We start from the raw sequence: 22908 nt of genomic DNA on the forward strand, positions 1-22908 counted from the left end.
TCTTTTCAGGCCCTTTCCTATTTGTATTCCGGTCTCCTGTTCAATTCTGCGCATGGTTGACAGGGTAATTTGGACCCTGGCAACCAGATTGCTGAAATTGCAAACTGGAAAGCTGCCGACAAAGAAGCAATAATAAAAAAGGAAGACCAATTGCAAATTGTCTCAGAATATTACTCTCTACCCCATACTAAAAGTTAATTCAAAGGGGAACAACCCCTTTAACAGGGACAACGGCAAATGCAGTAGAACTGGTGCCAAAACATACATCTCAGATGCCCATGATACAAACTGAAACTCACCCAGACTGAAACAACTTGACATGAAATGAAGCCAAAAAACAACAACTTAAAGCCAAATAAAACTCTTTGAGACTGACGCAATACCAACCCCAAAAAAGCCAGTGAGGGAATTACTGGAATATGTATGTGTAGGGCAGAAGAAATGGAGAGGGAAATGTAAGACATAAAAAGAGCACTTGACTGAATCCCTTTGTATAACATAGGAGTCAATTATAGGCAATTATAGCTATCAAACTCATTTTGCTGTTGAAAAGGCAAATAATAGCATTCACCTAATCATAAACCTTTTTGCGTATTTATCTTTTATCCCCTCCTTTCGTGCCTTTCCCCCTCCTACTCGTTAATGACACCAAATTATGCAGACTTATATCTTCGTGCATAAATAGTCCCCGACGCGCTTTACACTTGCTACAGGGTCTAGGTGGAAGAGTAACGCCAATCTGCCTGGAATATATCCCATTATTTCAGCCATCAAGTCTGTTGCTAAATTAAATAAAAACAGGGGGAAAATAAGCCATTTTTATTATTTTTTTCCTCAAAGTGACAACTAATTGGCTCCCATAGAAAAACAGCAAAGGTAAGAATTTCCTCTAGTTGTGCTTTGCTCGGGGCAAGTTAGAGCCATGGTTGAGCTCTTTGCATTCTAGTGTTGGTTTTCATGCTTTCCAGCACCTGTATGTTCTGCCTGTGTGTATACTGGGAGGTACTGGGAGTGTATGGGACTGTTGGCTGCGCCGGGGTATGGAACAGGCATGACCTACCTGCCCAGTTGTCTCTTGTTATGGTGCCTGGTGTTGACTCTCTGCAGTTTTATCAATCATTATCAGGTCAGGAATCAGTTATCTGGATCTACTATGGAAAGAGCTACTATGGTAGTTGTAGTTATGCGACACATGGAAGGCTGCTGGCCAGACTCTCTTGACTTACTGGGGCTCAATTATGAATGGTAGAAAATTTGCACCTGGGCAGTCACCCATGACAACCAATCAAATACTTTCATTCTACCTTCAGCTGGTTAAAAAAAGAGGCTAATCGCTGGTTGCTATGTGTTACTGTCCAGGTGCAAATTTGCCCAGTGTTTATAAATAAGCCCCTCTGTATTAAATATGCTTTGCTAGGTCTCATACCCAGATTTATAAAACTGTGTAATAAAAGATAATGTAATAAGTAACTCCATCCTGCTGTTCTAGTAACCCATAGAAACCAGTCAGCAGATGGCATTTTGCATCTCAGCAAAGTGTAGTTCACTCTTACATTGTCTATTTGTCTGTTACATAATGTCCTGTTCTTAGCAACTTTTCAATTGGTCACCTTGTAGTTTTTGAATTATTTGCCTTCTTCTTCTCTATCTTTTAAGCTTTTAAATGGGGGGTCACTGACCCGTAGACAGAAACTATGGCTCTGCGAGGCATTTTTTTGTTATTATTACTTTTATTGTTTATCTTCCTGTTCAGCCCCTCTCCTATTTTTCTTTCAGACTCTCTACTAAACAGGGAGACAAAATCAGCTCCATGATTGGTCCTTGCAATGTAGATAATTAAATTCCCAATGCAAATATAAACCCCTGCAAAATAGACTCCTACTAACAAAAACCTCAACAAAGACTGAAGGGAGGGGGGTTGTATAATGGGAATCTAATTATCTACCTTGCAGGGACCAAATATGGAGTCGCTTCAGTTTCCCTATTTGCCCTATTGCTCAAGAAAACAACAGGCAAAGATTGTGTTTAGCACAAGCCTTATTCATTGCACTAGTGTGGCACAAGGGATTATACTGCCCCTTTACTAGTTACTATGTTATACACTGGCCTGTTCTTAGCAACATTTCCATTGGTTATTAATGAATTTCTTCCTATTCTGTCTCCTTCCAGATTGCAATGTTAAATGCTATAAGGGTCACTGATAAGCATGTTTTTGTATTGCTTATGGAGGTCTTCTATCATATTCTTTTCTGATTTCCAGGCCACTGACTGGTTACTAGAGTAAGAGGGTCCCTAGCAACCAGAAAGCTACTGAAATAAACTGGAGAGCTACAGAACAAAAATGTTGACCAAATGAAAACAAAAAAAAAACCAAGACCAATTGCAAATTGTCTACCCATTTAAACCAAGCAAATAATATAAATACATTTGAACAATTCTTTTGGTATAGGGGTTCTGAGTCATCAGCTCCCATTTATACAAATGTGTGTGTCAGCATGGTTCTATGTGTTATATGTTCCTTCAAAAAGTCTGAAATCCAGCTGCAAAACAGTTCTTCTCTTTCTGCATCATTTGAAATTCTGGCAGGGGAGGAGGGACTAAAACATTGATGTTACAAATTGTAACAACTTCTCCACAGCTTACAGACAGCATGCAGGAACTACATAACCCACAATGCATTGCACTGTGATGTTCCTTTCCTTATTGATATCCCAGTGCAGGGAATTGTGGGATTGGGAGGATGCGGGGCTTAGGGAACTGTTCCAAACCATATTATTACATTAAAAATCATGAAAAGGCTGCACATTTTTTAATAGATGTATAATGTAAAGTTGCTTGAAATTATTTTTTATTTTCAAAAATCTTGTGTTTGGGTGTAGTTCCCCTTTAAATGCATAACTGGGTCTGTTACTGGGTCACACAGCAAAATCATTTTATTCTAGAGCTTACAATAAACTTTGGGACTGAGAAAGCCCTCCTGGCACCCCCAGCAGTCACAGGGTCTCATACATTATAGTAAATACCTAGTATTTCCAGAAAAACTATATATAATAAAATACATAATATGACAGTATAAACATTCTGCCATCCATTCCCAAATCTGCAAGTAAAATCTCAGTATGTCGTGGCCCTTGGTGTAATGGGTTGTGCTGGAATCTGCTTATATCTGGTTTATAAGGGACTCAGCTGGTAGAGAGTCAAGAATCTACAGCTAAAGGGAGTCAAAAGAATTCGAGAACTGTTAAACTGCGGGGCCGTAGCTGTAGATTTTGGGGAGTTGTTGTTGATGGGCTGATAAGTATGGGCCTCAGCTGACTCACATACAGCAGACTAAGCAGCCTCTCTATGAATATAGACACGTAACCCACACTGTTCATTATCTTTCCTAGATGAGGAGTTATCAGTTCCTATTATGTATCTCTCTTCTTCTCTGTGGGATGGTGGCTGAAAGCTTTAGCTTTGCCCTATTGGTAAGAAACCACTGCTTCTTCTTTATAATATACACCGACCTGTGATACTTGTTCTGGCCCTGTGTGGATTGATTTTTTATTAAAGGAGAAGGAAAGGTAAATACAAAGGAAGCTTCATCAGAAAGGTCTATGTAAATACAGCCATAAGCACTTACAGTAATGCTGCACTGAGTCCTCTATCACAAGAAACACAGGATTTCTTGTCTCTTTTTTTGTAAACATGATGTTCCAGTGTCTGACTTCCTGTCTCAGAAACATCCTTAATTCCCAGGGCCAGAGTCTGCACAGTTCTCTCCTCTCTCTCCTCTCCTGCTCCCCCCCCCACTAGAATGCTAAAACTCCCTCCCCCCTCCCTTAGGAATGTGTGATCTCAGCTATAAGGGCTAGACTGCAGGAAAGAAGCTAATTAAAATGGCAGCTGCTGTCTTAAGCAAACGGAGAAAGCTTTTAAAGCTGTATACTCGGGTATGTTAATGGTTTCTGCAGAATAAATATAGTGTTCTAGGTGGCACTAATGTGGCAAATCTATTGGCAGTAAAATGCCAAAATGACTTTCCTTCTCCTTTAAGTTGAATTGATCTCAAACTCAACCACGTTTTTTTTACATGTTTATACAAAACAAAATGCCCAATCAGTGACGGAATATAACTAGTTGCAATGTGTTCAGTTGACCGTACAGCACAAGAGTACCTGCAGATGCATCTGAACAAGTTATAAAATACACTGCATTTCAGTGCTTCATTGCTGGGAAGGGAATTGTGAATATGCATTTGCATTGCCACCCTGGCTATTCCTCTTGGGAGGGGTGAATGCTACCTTGTCTGTCTGACAGCACAATTTGAACTTGGTGGGGTAAATAAACAATACTCTGTTTATCAGAACACTATGGGTAAGGGGTGGCCAACACTGTCTCGCTGACACCATTATTACTCCATGGTTTGGTCTATGTAAGCTCACTATTCTCCTATGTGGATTACAACACTATTCTCCTTGATGCCTTACAGGTTACCCTTTCTCGCTTACAACAGTAATTCTCCATCTTGGGTTGCATAGTACCGTGTCTATTTGACACAATTATTTATTAGCATTGGGGTGCTTGTCACCCTATCTATCTGGCACTACTAAGGGGCAGATTTATCAAAACATGAGTTGGAATCCCGAATGGGAAAAATTTGGATTGGAAACGGAAATTTCTAAAGATCGCAAATATCACGAAAATGCTTACGAAAAAATCGTATTAGTCACAATAATATCGTATTGGCAATCCGAAAGTCACAAAATTTTCGTACAGAACAATTGTAAACAGCAGCAGAGCCTTTCCGAATCTTTCGCCCTAATCTCCCCCCATGGCAGGAACCAGCTAAGGTTTGATCTAACGTTTAGTTGCCTTACAGCAAGTACAGCCATAACTTTAATTAGTAGTCGGTAACCTGTATCCTCCATTTAAAAACTAAGCCTCTGATTATAGTCTTGTGCACCAGGTCTTTTGGCATCCTGGAAAATAGCATTTTTCCTTAGGGGGTGATTTGGGGAGGGTGGGGATGATAGAAAGCATCAAACACCTCACAATCACTTTAAAGGGCACCTATAGCCAGTGTTGGACTGGGGAGCCAAGGGCCCACCAGAAAACCTTAGAACTCAGGCCCAATCTCAAGACCATCCTTCCTTCTCTGTTTACCCTCTTTAATCTCTTACTTACTTCATTTTACATACTATCATCTATCCTTTTCTCCACGTCTTCTGTATTTTTCTCATATTGAACTGAGTAATGGCCATGGTATAGGCATACAAGGCAAATGGTTGGGTGACCAGGAGGGTCTGCAGAAGCCTGGACTGGCTCACCGGGATACCAGGAAAACTCCCAGTGGGCCAGTCCGACACTGCCTATAACATAGAAAATGTTTCCCCCACCGAAGGTGTAGGCTAAAAGAATCCACAATCCAGATAAGGGAAACAATGATATTATTTAAAGTAAAGCACCCTAGAGGGCACTGCGCCCCCTTTACTGGGAGTGAGCAATGTTGGGGGATGAAATAATAATACACAGTTTCCTTTCACTTATGATTAAAACAAATATTCAGTTTTCTGTTAGGTTTTGCATTCTTAAGTTTTTTCTTTTTTTTTCCATTTCTGATCTGCTTTTTTCAACTCTTACTTATATACTGTGTTTTTTAGCCTAAAGATAAAAGGGGATGGACATTAAACAGCGCTGGATACTTACTTGGACCACGTAAGTATTACCCTTCATACCACCAATAACACTGTGCTCTGTTCACAAATGGGAATCTCCTTGTCATAGGAGCTGTGGAAAGTTCAGCCTGGCTTCATACCTGAATATAGAATAAGATAAGATTTAGATAAATCAAAAGGAATGAATCATATAATAAAAAGAATATATAATTTATATAATATATAAATACAAATCCCGCCAGGGCTAAATATGAATCATTCCCAATGGATTCTTTATTCTACCACTAGAGGGAGCAGGCCAAAGGCAGAGCAAAGTCCATGTTTATATCCTTGGGAAATGGTATAGCAAAAGCTCCAGATATCCCTGACACCTGACCTTGCACAACTCCTATTTCCTGATCTATATCAACTACAATACCTTGCAACAGATTTCACTTAAAGAACTAAAGCCTATAACTGGGTGCTAGGCACATACCTCTTCTGCTCCCCTACTCCGGATCCGGGTTGCCTAGGGCAGCTGTCTGGCTAAGTCTGGCACTGATTGTAATGATCCAGGCCTTTGTAGTTGTCTACAGGAACTTGCCAGTCAAGGTTGCACTAAAATGGCTGCATTAAAACGCATCAGCTGACACAGCAGAAACTACTGGCACCTTAAAGGTGGCAATTGCAACAAATTTGCAGTTTTTTGTGTTTTGATGCATAAGTTATGCCAAGTGTAATTCATTTTTACCCCTCATGGCTGCAATTAAACCAGCATTATGGGGAAACAAAATGCTGCATGCTTGGGAAAAAAACATGGCACATTTTGCCCCAAATTTTACACTGCACTTGCAATCATAAATGAAGCTCAATGTGTAGCATTTCTAATCTATTTCTTTGTTATGCTTTATGGTCAGACCTGAAAGACAGCAAGTATTCAGTGTGGGACTGAATTATCCAGGGCCCACCAGGTGTCCGCTCCCCCCACCCATGCTGTGCCACACACCTTTTACCTCCTTCTGGTAAAATGGTGTACTTATATATTTATTTGCTTAATTTTTGGCACCAATTAAGTTACTGGAATATAATACCATTAATACACAATATACATCTGGGAACAAACTGTTATCGGGGGCCCTTGGGTACAGATTTCTATGCTTATTTTTCTTTTCTGACCCAAATGCCAGGCTAGCGCTGGGCACTTACTGAAGCTGCACAGAGTTTACCAGCCTCAAAGGATTGCTAGCCTTGGGCATTAATCCGCATAAAGTTCTCATTCTAATGATGTCACTTACCTTTCACGCTGAATAGCACTGGGGGCTCACTCTCGCTTGGAATCCAACCAGGGTGGTCTCTTCATAGAGATTACGCTTGTATTCATTCCCTCTTGGTGCTCAGTTTCTTCCCACACACATAAAGGCAGGTCCTCCTGATGATCTTGGCCCTAGTGCTTTTGTTCCTGTTATAGAGATCAGGTTTATATTCCTTACAAGACAAAATTAATTGCTAAAATTAAACATTATCAACAGCATACTAAATGTTAATGGTGAACCTGCTTTTAAGGAAATGTATTTTCTGTGATATGAACCTGTTGCTTTTGTCACGAACAGATGCTCATCGGACTCTGACTGATAAAGGAAATATAGCTGGGAAAAGGGAGGCAGTGGAAGACATATTTAAGTCTGGAAAAGATACATATGGTAAGTGAGTGTGGGAGAGGGAAGGCCACTCTGCATAACTCCTCATCCTCAGACCTTCATTAAAGGAAAAGAAAATTGGCCAGTTAAGAATAACCTTATTAGTTAAATAGCTGAGGATTAAATGTACATCAGTAGTTGTTGGTTTAGCGCATCTATCTATTGTGGCCTAACAGTACTTTTCCCCATGCCACATATAGAATAAAGCAGTCAATGATGGGCAAGAGAGGCTCAAACTCAACTGCTAGCATGCCCAGGTAGGGCTACCCATGCTGCTAATGGCAGAATATATATATGTGGGTATGGGTTCAAGCCCCACTTTGTGCATTAATATTTGTTCATGACCCCTTCATATAACATATGAGCTATAGATAATGATTTAAGACATTAGTGAAACAGATCTTCAGATTGGACTTATGGTTTTAGTTATTTATATAATATCTAAAGACAAAAAATAAACATTTCTCCCAAAAAATTTGAATATAAACTTTTTTCAGACTAGGCATCCTATCCATTGCTTTGGAACTCTCTGTAGTTTGGGGGTGGAGTAAATATATGAGGATTGTGTGAGGATAGGGTAATGAGAGTTCTCCTAGACTGACACCCTCTTGAGCAAAAGTTAATGGGCAGATTATGCCACACTTGGGTAGATAATAGCAGGATATGTTTAGGCATCTCACACTTTATGTTAGATTCCAACTATAATCTAGAAGTGTCTGGTGTTCCATATAACAGACAGGACCATGTGACCCCAACAGAGCATATATATAAGATAGGGTGTTGCTCGGATGAGTAGTGAAACGTACTTAGTCCAGTTGCTTTAGATTGACTTATACTAGATATACCATGACCTGGATGAATACAAATCTTCATAGTCTTATGGTTATTCCTATTTTTTTAATTTTCTTTCTGTATGGTATGGTACAATTTATGTTACAGCACATTATATGGTGCCATGAGAAAGATCAATTATACATATGTTCTTTCTACAGGAATCCAGCTCCATTCTTTGGATGACAACACAGTTACAACCATCCTTGAATTCTTGTCATATCTGCGCCTCAAAGGTGATAGAAAAATCTTTTTTCAAACCGAAATTAAGAAATGGGAATGGTGCTGTTGGAAATGTCAGTAAAAATGAAAAAAAATCTTATAGAAGTGCTCTAGCAATTGCCATAGGGTTCTGCATCCAGATCAACCTCAAGGCAAAATTCTAGAGGTGGTGGTCTTGTCCTTCAGCCTCAGTCTTGGACAATAAGAAATAATTAGTTGTCATTTACTTATGCACTCTATTGTCTTGCTTCTATGTATAATAATATAATGGAAATTGTAATCACCTGTTTTACGTCACTTCTATGGTGCAACATAGTTTCAGTCATGGAACTGAAGTTGAGTTGCTATTTATTTTGCTTGATGTTGATCCTAGTAAGTTCTTCCCAAGTGTAAAGCTGCCCATACACGTGCCATGTGAGACTAAATGACGTTTCATATGCTATTTGGAGTGTGTATGGTAGATTGACGAAGCGACCGATATCGCAAAAGCCTTGGATATTGGTTGTCTCGTCGATCTGCCTGGACAAAAGATTTTGATTGGGCGCCGTTGAAGGCACCTGAGCAAAATCTGCATTTAGGGCTGAATTGTTAGCTAGAGGTAGAATTCCTAGTGTTTCTACCCTCCATATCTGATGATTCAGCCTTGAATGTTAGTGGAGCTGTAACGTGTATGGCTACCTTTAGTCTTGGTATATAATAATAGTAAAATATATGCATATAGACAACTGCATTCAGAGTATCATCATTACAGCTGCATCTGGATCCCTCCAATGCAATTAACTTTAAACTCTGCTCTGAACAACATCCTAATAGTATCTGTTGTCTCTGTGCAGCTTTTAACTAGTCTCACCCAAGTTCTTTATACTGTCATTTGAGTTCTAGGTTGTCCATGCACCCCCAAAATGTTAGGTTATTTAACTAAGAACATACAATCAGATGTTGTTATGACTTGACAATACAGATGGATGGCCCCTTAATAGCAGGTCTACCAGTCGCTACTTTATACCCATGTAGTTCTAGGTTGGTTGATGACTTTGATATGTGTCAATGTCATATTCTTTCTGGCTGATTAGCTATGATTTGTTAAACTGCAAGAGGCACCCTACAGACAGAGGACTGAGTCAGCTGAAATGTATGGAACATTCATTATTACTATGATGATTTTATGATTGACATTTTGTTTTCCTGCAGAACTCGGAGCCCTGGATCACTTGGCATTGCTTATTGCTGAAGATACATCACAGCCCTAGTTGCAGTCACCATTCTCTATACTTTCCGGCTGTGATCTCAGTTCTTCTGCTCAGTATTCGATTTATACATAAGAAATTACATATTAAAAGAATCCAAAGAACATGAACCTTGTACAGTGTAGGAAATACCAACTTTTTTGTTGCCATAACATTTTATACATTTGAATCTGAGGCATTTCATAAGACTCGTACGGTCAATGTCAGTCGAGTTTTTACAATCATATCCTCTGTTGTGTATGTTCTAGAGCTGCAGTTCTACAGCTGTCGTCCTCAATTATCATACCAGGATTTAAAGAAAGATCCCAGATAATTTTACGTTGCTGATGAGTAATACTATTGTTTAACTTTAATTTGCAAATATGTACTGTTTTTAAATAATCTTCAGATGATTTCTCAGAACAAAGCCCTGATGGGTGTTGAAGCCAGTCTTTCTGTTGGAGAATCACAACATTATCCCATTTTACAAACACATTCAATCTACCTAACGGCAGTTTCCCATAATTCCGAACCTCAAGTTCAATTCTATTCGTTTTTAATTCAGCCTTACGTCTGAGCAGGTACTTAATGTTTATGGTATCTTACCTTTAACCCTTTAGTATATATACATCCTGCCGTATCTCTAGATATTCCAGCAGTTTGTGTCTATACCCATACAACTGGATTGCCCAGTGACCATAGGTCCAATAGTGAATGCGATGAATGTGACACTGTTAGATATGAGGGTTAATGTTGGGCATCTTGGAAAGATTCTCAGGAGTGTTCTGTATTAATAACAAGCATCGCTACACTCATCCCTTAATAAACCTCTATTTCCTGCAACATGCTATTTTAAGTCATTTCATTGTATGTGTTTCTACTTTTCCAGTGCCAAAATGGAAAATTGTCAGGCAGTGCAATATTTGTCTGTTGAAAAAGTGGGAAAAGGTATAGTAGACTGAAACAGTAGGACACAGATGGAAAGTTTATGGTGAGATGGAAAGAGTAGGGTAAGACAGAAATGATAAAGTAAGGTGGACTGCAGGGCATGAATATGGTAAAATCAATACACTAGGGTAAGATGGAAAGAGTAGGGAATTATAAACTATAGGACAAGATGGAATGAGATGTCAAAGATGAAGACTGTAGTGCAATGTGGAAAGACTAGGTTAAGCTAAAGAGGACAAAATGGCAACAGTAGAGCAGCGTTCCCTAAACTATTCTACTTCAATTGTTGTTGGAATACAACTCGCAGTTTCCTATGGGTAAAGGCACCTAAGGGTACACTATGCAATGTGCTCTGGTTCAAGGTAGAGAGCTAAGTGTGACCTGATTTTGCCCCAACCAAAAGTGATCGCTTACATGGGCCCTCAGAGCTCATCCCGTAATTATCTGCAAGGTAAAAGAAGTCAATACTTTATTTAGAATTCATTGTCTGTAGCTATAAACAAATGCAAATTCTACAGGATTACAAAGAGCAGCCCTCATAGCAGCAATATGGTGAATATTGAAGGCTGATTTCCTCCTCATTCTTCTTTATATGCAGGTATGGGACCTGTTATCCAGAATGCTTGGGACTTGGGGGTTTCCAGATAAGGGGCTATTCTGTAATTTGGGTCTCTATACTTTAAGTCTACTAAAACAATAATTGAAACATTACAAAAATATAATATATATAAATATAATAATTGTTTTGCCTCAAATAAGAATTCATTATATCAATTAGGTAAGGGAACAGCGCTTTTCCACAAACTGCACCGCACAGTGTGATATAAAATAAAAGTAATAAAAGTAAAATTGCTCTTTATTAATGATACCATCCGCTGTCACATTTAAAACTTTAGTGCGTTCAATTTATCCCCGTGCTGTATTACGTTAAACGAAGTCCAGATTTAGTTAAGTTATTTCTATCCCAAGCTTTTATACAATAAATACAGAGAGGGTATGCAAGGAGACAAGTCAGTCATTTAGTGTTGCCCCCCCCCCCCCCCATTAAATAACAGTTCCCTCTCCCACAGCAGCAGTAGCGCTGTCTGTCCCACTGGGCAAGGAGATGCCTAGCAACCGTTGGAGGCCCTGGCAGCTCATGTGCATATCAGTTATGGTGGTAGAGTCCATTACAAAGAGAGAAATATGTTCATTTATGCTTTGATTAAGAAACCCGAGGAACACGCAGGGGGAATATTGATGACAGCACAACACTGTGCACTGAAAATAGCGAACCTTTTGTTTACTCTCCACAAGGCCAACAGGATGGGCAATTCAAGGTCTCTCCCTTCAGACATGCCGGCCGCCCCCCCTAACCCCCCCCCCCCACATTAAGTTAACTCTTTCAGCATTCTTGACTTTTTTCACAATCCTATTCAGCCGCTTATGCAAAATACAACCTGCTACAACTCTAGGGGCCTATATAGGGAAAAGGCACACTATTTATACACTTTATAAACACAACAATAAATACAATTCACTAAATCAAAGCAACACTCATTGGGGCGTAATATAAGGCCGGCTTATTGACAACTTTCACAACTACTAGGAGTCCTTCATGCTCAAAAATAGGATAATAACATCCACAAACTGGGGGGTTTTGCTGCGCCTGTGCTGTAGGTAACAGAGAACAAGACACAATGAAAAGGTGCTGGGTTCTGGGCTGCGGGTAAGAGGCAACATCAGCAGGAGATAAAACACTTGCGCAGGGTGAGCACAAGCGCTGCAGAGCCTGCAGGGAACTCCCTATGCTCGTGGCTTAAATGGGTGCTTCACCCTTTGCTGTGTTACAGAATGTCCTATTCCTTGCAACTTTGCAATTGCGCTTTATTGCTATTTTTTTTCCTTTTTTTTAAGAGTTTCTGAAATAAGTCTTCTTCTTTGGACTATTTGCAGCTTTCAAATGGGAGTCACTCACTGACCCCCAACATCCAAAAAACGATTGTTCTGCAAGGCTACAATTTTACTGTTATTGTTAATTTTTGTTACATAACTTTTAATTTTTGTTCATTACCTCATCTATATCTATATATATATATATATATCTCATTCAAGCCACTGCCTGGTTGCTAGTGTAAATAAGACCATAGCAACCGGATAGCTGTTGAAAACCAAACTGTAGAAGTGCAAAACAGAAACCTAAATAAATGAAAAAATAAAATAAATGAAGACCAATTGCAAATTGTCTCAGAATATCTATGTCTACACCAAACAGGCAGATTCAGTACATTCAGTACAACATGACACAGCCAGGTGGAAAAATGAAGTAGCTGGCTTATGGGCCCTTCACATCAGCTTGTCTGGATGGACTACGCTACCCTAGTCTGTCACTGACCCCTGCGTATTATTGGTATTAATAATACGCAGTATTAAGTATTATTACGCAGTATTAAGTATTAAGGTGGCCATACACGCACCGATAATATCGTACGAAACCTCGTTTCGTACGATATTCGGTGCGTGTATGGTATGTCGGCGAGTCGACCGATATCGCAGGAAGCTGCTGATATCGGCCGACTTGCCGATCGGACCAGTTTGAAAATTTTGATCGGGCGCCATAGAAGGCGCCTGACCAAAATCTCCCTTCAGCGCTGAATCGCCAGAAGGAGGTAGAAATCCTATTGTTTCTACCTCCTTACCTGCCGATTCAGCCCTGAATGGTGTGTGGCACATCTGACGATGTTTTGTGCGACCGATGGTCGCACCAGCTTTACTCCTTATAGAGGAAAGTCTCCTCTGTATTCCTTTCTCCTTCGCATTATTGGTGCTTATTGGTCATTTTTCAGTGGTCTTATTGGCATGTCTGGACGTACTGGAGTGCTCATTGGCCATTTTTTGGTAATTGGCCATTTCTATAGTCATTACAATGGCACAGCTGGGGTTAACATTTTTCGTATTATTTATACTGGCACGGCTAGGTAAATTTGCTGAGTATCCATCTTCTGTGGTAATTATTCTGGCACCTGGGTTATGTTTTGGTGAAACGGTTGTGATGTTTAGGGGTGTGGCCAAATAGTTAAAAAAAAAAAAAAGGTGCCATGCTGCGTGCAGCAGGATAATAGGGCATCACTATTTGGATTTTTGCCCAGGGCCCACCAAGGCCTGAAAACGGCCCTGCAGTTGCTTTCATTGTGGGGCTTGTTGGCCCTTTGCCTGCCCAGGAGTCAGGGTCCCATATTTTAGTCATTCATTCACGCGTCGTGTTTTGTGTTACCCACAATAAACCACATTGACATATTGAAAGATAAAGCCCCACCCACTGTGTTCCATTATTGGTTAAGAGCCGCTGCTGTAGGGACTATGCTTTAACCCTTTGCTTCCAGTTGATTTTATGCTTCTGGTCATTATATTGCTTATATACAGTAGGTTTCTACATTTCTAAAAAATGTAAAAAAAAACATTATTTCCTTAAAATAAAAATATATGTCAGAAACATAATTTATTAAATGTGAGAAAATACAACTAATTTGGAAGGTCTCAAATGCTTCAGTTCCAAATACGTAAAGTCTTATGGAGATTTCCAACATGTACAGGTAACAAACTCCCAGCAGTACAGCACCAATGTTCCAAAGCGCCAGTACACAAATCAGCATGCTATAGATATCCACACATTGTCAGGAAGTACACATCCTGATTAATCCAAAATGTGTAAATATCTCTTTCTACTCTTTCCTAAATTTGGCGGTTTTGATAAAATTTCTAAAAATCACCTCAAAGCTTCCAAATCAGCAGCAACTTATCCCCTACATATCATTAAAGGAACAGTAACACCAAAAAATGAAAGTGTATAAAAGTAACTAAAATATAATGTGCTGCTGCCCTGCACTGGTAAAAGTTGTGTGTTTACTTCAGAAAGTCTACTATAATTTATATAAATAAGCTGCAATGTAGCCATGGGGGCAGCCATTCAAAGGAGAAAAGGCACAGGCACATAGCAGATAACAGATAAAACACTATTGTATTCTACAGAACTTATCTGTTATCTGCTATGTAACCTGTGCCTTTTCTCCTTTTTTCCAGCTTGAATGGCTACCCCCGTGGCTACACAGCAGCTTATTATATAAATTATAGTAGTGTTACTGTAGCAAACACACCAGTTTTACCAGTGCAGGGCACTTTAAAGCTCTTTCATTTTTTGGTGTTACTGTTCCTTTAAGCACAAGATAAAACATCATAAATATGAGTGCCAGGGGTTTACTGAGCAGTTTGATGCCCAATGTGCGTAGGATTACCATACCCCCCAACTGTCCCGCTTTCCGCAATTTGCAATTGGTCTTCTTCATTTATTTTATTTTTTCATTTATTTAGGTTTCTGTTTTGCACTTCTACAGTTTGGTTTTCAACAGCTATCCGGTTGCTAGGGTCTTGTTTACACTAGCAACCAGGCAGTGGCTTGAATGAGAGACTGCTATATATATATAAATATAGGTGAGGTAATGAACAAAAATTAAAAGTTATGTAACAAAAATTAACAATAACAGTAAAATTGTAGCCTCATTATCTACAGGTGAAGAGAAAAAAGATATTACTTTGCAGTTGTGATGTGGAGCCATTGCCCTGTAGGGCAGATCCCAAGCTCAGCAGGTCTCTTGCTTCTTGCTGGCAGCCTCACTTCTTCTCACATACCTACCTAGCACTATTTGGAACTCCCAGTCCCTGCTCCCCCTTCTCATTCCTCTGCCCCTACCACCCCAGGGGATCATGGGAACTTACTCTCTTTAAAAAAAACAAAACAAACCTCTTGCATTGCCTAGCAACCTGTCTGCATGTCAAGAGATAGGCCTTCAAGTTAAATGCCATAATTTTGATTAAATAAGCATTTTCACCTGATTCTGGGACTGCAATGGCAGTGATTATTAGGGGTATATTTATCATGCTGTGAAAAAAGTGGAGTGAAGCATTACCAGTGGTGTTGCCCAGGGCAACAGTTGGAACTAGAGATGTAGCGAACCTCACAAAAAAAGTTCGCGAACCCGTTCTGCCAAAAAGTGCGAACTTTTGCGAACTTTGCGAACCCCATAGACTTCAATGAGAAGGCGAACTTTAAAACCTAGAAAAGCCATTTCTGGCCAGAAAACTGATTTTAAAGTTGTTTAAAGGGTGCCACGACCTGGACAGTGGCATGCAGGAGGGGGATCAAGGGTAAAAATTTCTCTGAAAAATACGTTGTTGATACAGCGTTGCGTTTTGTGCTGTAAAGGGCGGAAATCACACTACATTCCTAAACTTGTGTAATAAACTGCTTTTACAAGGACTATTGGGTTACAGCAGATGAGATCAGCAGGACAGCTGCCCCCAGCAGCTACATACAGAGCAGTAGAAAGTAGATTACTAGTCAGCAAAGCTACCTAAACTGTCCCTCAAACCCCTGCACAGCTCTCTCCCTATGCTAACTCATCAAGCACACACAGGCAGAATGTAAAATGGCTGCTGGGCTTCGGTTTATATATGGAAGGGAGTGGTCCGGGGGTGGTCCAGGAGGGAGAGCTGCCTGATTGGCTGCCATGTATCTGCTGGCTCTGGGGTGAGAGGTCAAAATTTGGCTCCAGCTAAGGTGAACCCAAAATTGCGAACTTCGCTAAAAGTTCACGAACTTGCGAACACCCGATTTTCGTGCGAATTAGTTCTCCGGCGAACAGTTTGCTACATCTCTAGTTGGAACACCAAAGCAATCTGATTGGCTGCTATGAGCAACATCACCAGTAATGTTTTACACCATTTTGTGCACAGCATGATAAATATACCCCTAAGTGTTTTAACACTGCTTTCTGGGTTACAACTGTTTGAAAATCTGCTTAGATATCACTTGTTTCCTTTTTTGAGTGTTTCCCAAAATGGCTAAGAGTGCCCTAGCAAAACACATACTCTTTTTATCAGACATGGCATACCTCAGACCAGCCAGGCCAGGGTCAGACAGGCCTGCCGGTGTACTGGGAGAAAACCTGATGGCCCCAGTCCTGTTGGGCCCCACCAGTCGAAGCACACCCCGCCATCCCCAGGCCGACACTGGACCAGGCCCCTCACAAAAAATCTTTAAAGAAACCCTGCGCACACCCTTGCATGCACCTTGCTGTCCGGTTCAAAACATCATGTGAGCAGTGTAAGTGTGCCTTGGTAGCCCAAAGTCACCAGCCATGCCCCCCAACATCACCAGCTTTACCATGTATAAATAGTAATAAATATGATATAGGAATGGAATCCCTTGTCTGGAAAACCATTATGCAGAAAGTTTAAAATTATTTCTTTGTAATAATATAACACTATCTTGTACTTGATCTATTGGGTTTAACGTTTCAATGTTTTTTAAACAGATTTAAGTATAAGCTCTATTTTGGCTCAATAACTGCCTTCCCGGACTAGTACCAGTAGGACATGGGTTACACTTAACTCTCCCACCCAGAATGGGCCTTCGCTAAGTGGAAGAGGAGGTTGAGGTATTGCTTGCCTGCCTGCTACATGGGAGCAGCCACCTTTCCATAGGGGAAGGTACTCTGGGGCAGGTAGCGCTACCTGGGGGGACTTAAGAGCTCTTGGGGAAGGGACTGAACTGATTTAAGGGTTGGGGTCTATCCGGATCCAAGTTGGGACTGAGCACCTACAGAGACTGTGCCAGGAGTGATAGACTGCATGGGTTCCTCAGGGCAGGATAATCAGTTATCCATAAAGTTATGTTTATACTATTTTAACTGTTATAAAAAAAAGGTTATCCTTGCTGCAAAGTGTGTGTGTAATTATTTCCCCTGAGGTGTGCTCTTCAGTGTCCACTAGGTGGAGGCACTGTGCTAAATCCCAGTATCTTTCACATTTGCGAAGAGAACTTAAAAATCTCCTGTCTAAGTATACAGCCCAAAAGAAGCGAGTGTGCCAAGAAAGGGTTACACTGCTATACAGAAAAATAAAGACAGGGGGGCACCTGAGGTTCTTGCAAACAACAAAACAGAAAGAGTTTATTGAACACCCACAGGGTTTACTCACAACGCAGTTTCTCAGAGACCAGTGGTACAGGCAATATCAAATGCAGAGCCAAAGACAGGCTGACACTCCCCTGAGCAATCTCACTTCAACTCTGTGACACCCCATAGTGGCCTGGATCACCTCTGGGAACTCCTCTATCCTGATTCCCTATCCACTGGGTTCCCTAAACTACTGGCAACATGGCCTGGGAGAGATACCTACAATCTGCCACTCCTTTGCTGAAGCTCAGAACTGCTCTGTAATAATAAAAATCTTGCATTTTTGATTTCTGGCATCACTAATCTGATACAGAGAGAGAGGCAGATTAGAAAAAAAAATAGATCGATTTTGAACTGATATCCATGGCTGCATCTTACTAAAAGGTTATTTGAATGAAACCACAGCGTCCTAATAATGTACCTAGAATTATATAATTGTTCCAGGCTCTGGCCTTCATAGTTACATAAAAGGCATTTCTGTAATATTTTTATTTGCTTGTTATTTATTCAAAGCCTGTTATTTTCTTCCACAAAAGAGGCTTAAATCTATGCATTTGAAACAATCAGTAATTTCTCTTATAGACGTATAGCTAAATTAGCCACAGGCAGTTTGAGGCAGTACCACTGGCAATGCTCATTTCAGATAAAGGTTCCTGCTGTGAGTCCTGTGAGACACTTGCCCCGATGCTGATACCTTTCATACACTGATGTGTACATATCTAGACAGTCAGAAAATGCTTTGTTCTTTGTGAGTGCAAAATATGTCTATAATTCTTCCAGGGACTGCCACAGCTTTAAAAAGCAGCCCTGATTAGGGTTGCCACCTGTCCGGTTTTGACCCGGACAGCACGGTTTTCAGATAGGCAGTCTGGGTCAAAACCTCCTGTCTGGTTTTCAAAATTAGGAAAACCGGGCAGGCAGGGCCGGATTTGTTGGCCGGGCGCCCCGAGGCCGCCCCCTCTCTGTCATGGCCCCCTGCGCATGCGCGAACGGCGAACGCCCCCTGCGCATGCGTGAACGCCGAACCTCCCCCCGCGCATGCGCGAACTCGCGATTGCGCATGCGCGGCCCTTTTCAATCGCATACGGAGCAGTGGGGGAGAGTTCCCCATTGCTCCGTTTGCGCAATAAACTTTAATATTTTGGTGCGGCGGGGCGGCATGCCGCCCCCCAAATTTTGCCGCCCTAGGCCCGGGCCTTTGTGGCCTTTCCACAAATCCGGGCCTTTGGGCAGGACTCACTGAGATTGACGTGGCGACGGCCCTGCCCAGTGATGTCACTGCCCCGCCTCTTCCCAGTCCCAAGACACCATGGCCCCACCTTCTCCCTGCCCCCATGACATCACCACCCGCCCCTTGCCTGGCAAAAAAAGCTGGCAATCCTAGCCCTGATGCTGCCCCTCTTTTGCGTTGGAGTTGGGGGGGGGGGTCAATGCTGGTGCAGAGGGTGAAATCACGGTCAGGGTCGAATTTGAGAATGGGGCGCTCCAAGGCTGCCCCCTTTCGCCTCCTGCCCACCTCAGACCAGCCCCCTCCTCCCCCGCGCATGCGCGCCGCTTCGGTCGCATACGGAGCAGTGGGGAGAGTCTGGTCCCCATTGCTCCGTATCAGCAAAATTATATTGCGGCTGAGCAGCATGCCGCCCCTACATTTCTGGTGCCCTAGGCCCTGGCCTTTGTGGCCTCACCACAAATCCGCGCCTGATCACGGTTGAGCTGAAATTCTGTTTTAAAAATCTAAATTCATCTCTTAAAGTTACCAGAGTTCCCAGGTGCGCTGCCACATAATGCCCCCTGAGGCAAGGTTTTCCCTTTACCTTATAGCAAGAGCTGCTCTCAAACTACACAAAAATATACATGGTGTTAGGCTCTGGTAAAAGCTTTTTATTTTCATGACATTATCGCTTTAAGATAAAATAACAATTCAGTTTACACACAAATTGCTATGTGCTAGTTGACAAGCCATTTACTTCAGTAAGTCTATATCACAATGTCTTTGTCGCCCCTGCATTTCCCATTACAAGGTCCCTATACACAATCTTTGGTGATTTTCCACGCAAGTCAAACAGGGCACATCACAACAAGCTCTTCCGCCCAGCAGTCACACTCACATAATGCAAACTCCTTCAGAGTAACAACACATTCTTATACAATAAAAGGGGATGAGAGAGCACGATGATGTAAATATAGCCTTAAATAAAGAGCATGTCACAAGGGAAAGCAGCCTGTACATGTGTATGAGGGAAGGCTACTATGTTATATTTCTATGGGTTATTGTAGTCTATACTGTTAACTTTGTAATTAATAAAATGTGTGATACGATTAGTTTTATTTAAGAGTGTATATCTTTTGTAAACAGTATTGATAGTATTAAGGTATTTGGTATACATGGAACTGGGAGCTGAGTGTACCATAGGCCTTAAAGGAAAAACTATACCCCTGAACAATGTAGATCTCTACAGCCCATATGTAAAACCCTGCTCCATATAAATAAACAATTTTCATAAAAATATACTTTTTTAGCCGTGTGTACTATTGGGTAATCCTAAATAGAAAATTGCCATTTTAAATATAAAGTGCCGCCCCCTGGGATCATATGATTCACAGTGCACACAAACAAGCCAAGGCACACATACATGCTAGGCCCCATCAGCCAATTACTGGGCAGAGTTCTGCCTTTTGCTCCCACACTACTTCCTGTTACAGTCAGAGCTGCATTATTTCCTGTCAGCTGATCTCTGAGGGAGCACACAGCCCATCACTAAATGGCGGCTCAAGGGAAAGGATGTGAAAGGACAATATTTATTGAGATATATATATATTCCAGTTTGGTAAGATTCTTTAATAGGCCTCTTAATAAGATATAGAGTATCTCTTGGTTAAGTATTCATTATGCAGGTATAGTTTTCCTTTAATTTGTACTGGTGAAAGGTTTAGGGCTAAGACTCACAGTTCATCTGAGGTATACAATATACATGCCAGATGATTGGGTTATTTCAATTCACTTGAAAATAGACAATTTTTTAAAATCACATTTCACTCTTTTTACAGATTATAAATGGCATACATCATTTCATCTGATAGCATTATTGCAGAATTCTATTGTAATACAGGTATGGGATCCCTTATCCGAAAACCCATTATCCAGAAAGCTCAGAATTACGGAAAGCCCGTCTCCCATAGACTCCATTATAATCAAATGATTTAGAATTTTAAAACTGATACCCTTTTCTCTGTAATAATAAAACAGTACCTGTACTTGATCCCAACTAAGATATAATTACCCCTTATTGGGGGCAGAACAGCCCTATTGGGTTTATTTAATGGTTAAATGATTCCCTTTTTCTCTGTAATAATAAAACAGTACCTGTACTTGATCCCAACTAAGATATAATTACCCCTTATTGGGGCAGAACAGCCCTATTGGGTTTATTTAATGGTTAAATGATTCCCTTTTCTCTGTAATAATAAAACAGTACCTTGTATTGATCCCAACTAAGATATAATTACCCCTTATTGGGGGCAGAACAGCCCTATTGGGTTTATTTCATGGTTAAATGATTCCCTTTTCTCTGTAATAATAAAACAGTAACTTGTACTTGATCCCAACTAAGATATAATTACCCCTTATTGGGGGCAGAACAGCCCTATTGGGTTTATTCAATATTTAAATAATTTTTAGCAGACTTACGTTATGGAGATCCAAATTATGGAAAGATCCCTTATCTAGAAAACCCCATTCTGGATAACAGGTCCCATACCTATACAAGTAAGCTGTGGAATTCTTCTCTATATTCTATTTTCACCCTTTGGTTGAAAGTATGCTATACATCAGAATGCTCCAGCTCCAGCAACATATACCTGTATATGTTAATGCAAATACAGATAAATTATATCCTTTTTTTGTCATTTATAATTAAATAAATCATAATTATAAATCAGTTTTATATTTCCCCTTTATTTTAGGTTAATATATACATTCGTCTTCAACCAACATCTTGTGGACAACTGTAAACATACTCTTGGTAACAAATCTTTCTATAACACAGTAAAATAAATGGTTTGTTTGGAAGTGTTGAACAATATGAGTTGCCCTTTATGTGCTCACAATGCACAGACATTTGGTAACTTGTGTGAATTTATTGTGCACTTTTTTTTCTTATAAATGGTGCTATGTTGTGACTAACTTAGAAAGCTTTAACCATTCATCCCATAAGGGAACCCTCTATTCTGAACTTAGGTTTCTAGGTAACATCATAAGAATGCTGCGCGCTGAGGGCTTGTTACTGTGAAAGACTCAGATTGCGGATAATGACACAAAGATGAGAATATTTTTCTGTAGAATGATAAATCTACGGAGCTTGCATATAATAAGACTTTATAGTCCCTGTAGCTGGGAGCTATTCCACGCAGAAGGCGTGTCGCAGAGCATTCAGCGGAATGGAAAATTGATTCTTGCTTCCAAACTGGGGCTTAAGGGAATTTCGATTTTTAAGTTTAGTTGCCCTTTTGCCAAAACGTAAGCCAAAGGAGTTGACGTTGTAGCCAACCTGGGCTTGTCTTTTCTGCCGCCCTTGGAAGAAAAAGCTGGCCAGCAGGTCCTCTTTGTAGTTCTTCAGTATCTGAGAAGTGTTAGTGGTGACTTGTGGCATGGTGGGGAAATTCTGCGGTGTGGATGAAGAATAAAGAACTTCAATAAGATCACAGATGTCTAATGTCAGAGCCAAGTTGCCATCACCACCTGTGGGTTCTGGGTTACAAAAAAAAATAAAAAACAATGTTAAGAAGTCCTGCAGGTCAGTGGCTAATCTGCAAATAACAAAACAAGACAAACCACCTAAATTCATTAAATATGGTTCCCTGACTTACCAGGGATGCACCGAATCCAGGATTCTGCCTTTTTCAGCAGGATTCGGATTTGGCCTAATCCAAGCCTCTGACTGAACCGAATCCTTAAAATCATGTGACTTTGTGTCACATATGCACGGAAGTTAAACATTTTTTTTGACAGAGTTCTCTTTAACCCTTTCTTACCTTAATATGAAAATTAGAATTCAGATTCGGTTTAGTATTCAGCTGAATCTTTTGCATAGGATTCAGGGTTTGGCTGGACGCTAAGATAATGGATTCAGTGCATCCCTATTACTTACATACTAACATGGTGCAAGCTTGCCACAGAGCTTTACACTCATAGATTGGTTGTCCATATTTTAGCTAAAAACTGAATGGGTTTTCAAAGTTGAATAGTTTTTGCACTGACCTCCTAGCTACAGGAGCAATTCATGGATGGGTAGTGAGCTAAAATACACAATGCCCATCTCTCCTTAACCAGTATGGTTCTGAGCACTTTCAGCTG

At 40.7% G+C, this 22908-nt stretch overlaps 2 protein-coding genes across 2 annotated transcripts; one reads left to right on the forward strand and one right to left on the reverse strand.

Moving 5' to 3' along the window:
* Nucleotides 1-693: 693 nt before the first annotated feature.
* gal.2 (galanin prepropeptide, gene 2) lies at nucleotides 694-10458 on the forward strand. The gene is made up of 6 exons (XM_004916293.2): nucleotides 694-876; nucleotides 3390-3470; nucleotides 5646-5700; nucleotides 7250-7339; nucleotides 8329-8403; nucleotides 9581-10458. The coding sequence occupies exons 2-6, from the start codon at nucleotides 3390-3392 to the stop codon at nucleotides 9637-9639; spliced, it is 360 nt and encodes a 119-aa protein (XP_004916350.1). The 5' UTR covers nucleotides 694-876; the 3' UTR covers nucleotides 9640-10458.
* Nucleotides 10459-21895: 11437 nt separating this feature from the next.
* Nucleotides 21896-22495, reverse strand: kiss1b (kisspeptin). The gene has a single exon (NM_001170515.1). The coding sequence runs from the start codon at nucleotides 22397-22399 to the stop codon at nucleotides 21953-21955; it is 447 nt and encodes a 148-aa protein (NP_001163986.1). The 5' UTR covers nucleotides 22400-22495; the 3' UTR covers nucleotides 21896-21952.
* Between the last annotated feature and the right edge of the window lie 413 nt (nucleotides 22496-22908).

The sequence above is a fragment of the Xenopus tropicalis genome, chromosome 7, assembly GCF_000004195.4.
Source record: "Xenopus tropicalis strain Nigerian chromosome 7, UCB_Xtro_10.0, whole genome shotgun sequence".
In the NCBI taxonomy this organism is placed as follows: domain Eukaryota; kingdom Metazoa; phylum Chordata; class Amphibia; order Anura; family Pipidae; genus Xenopus; species Xenopus tropicalis.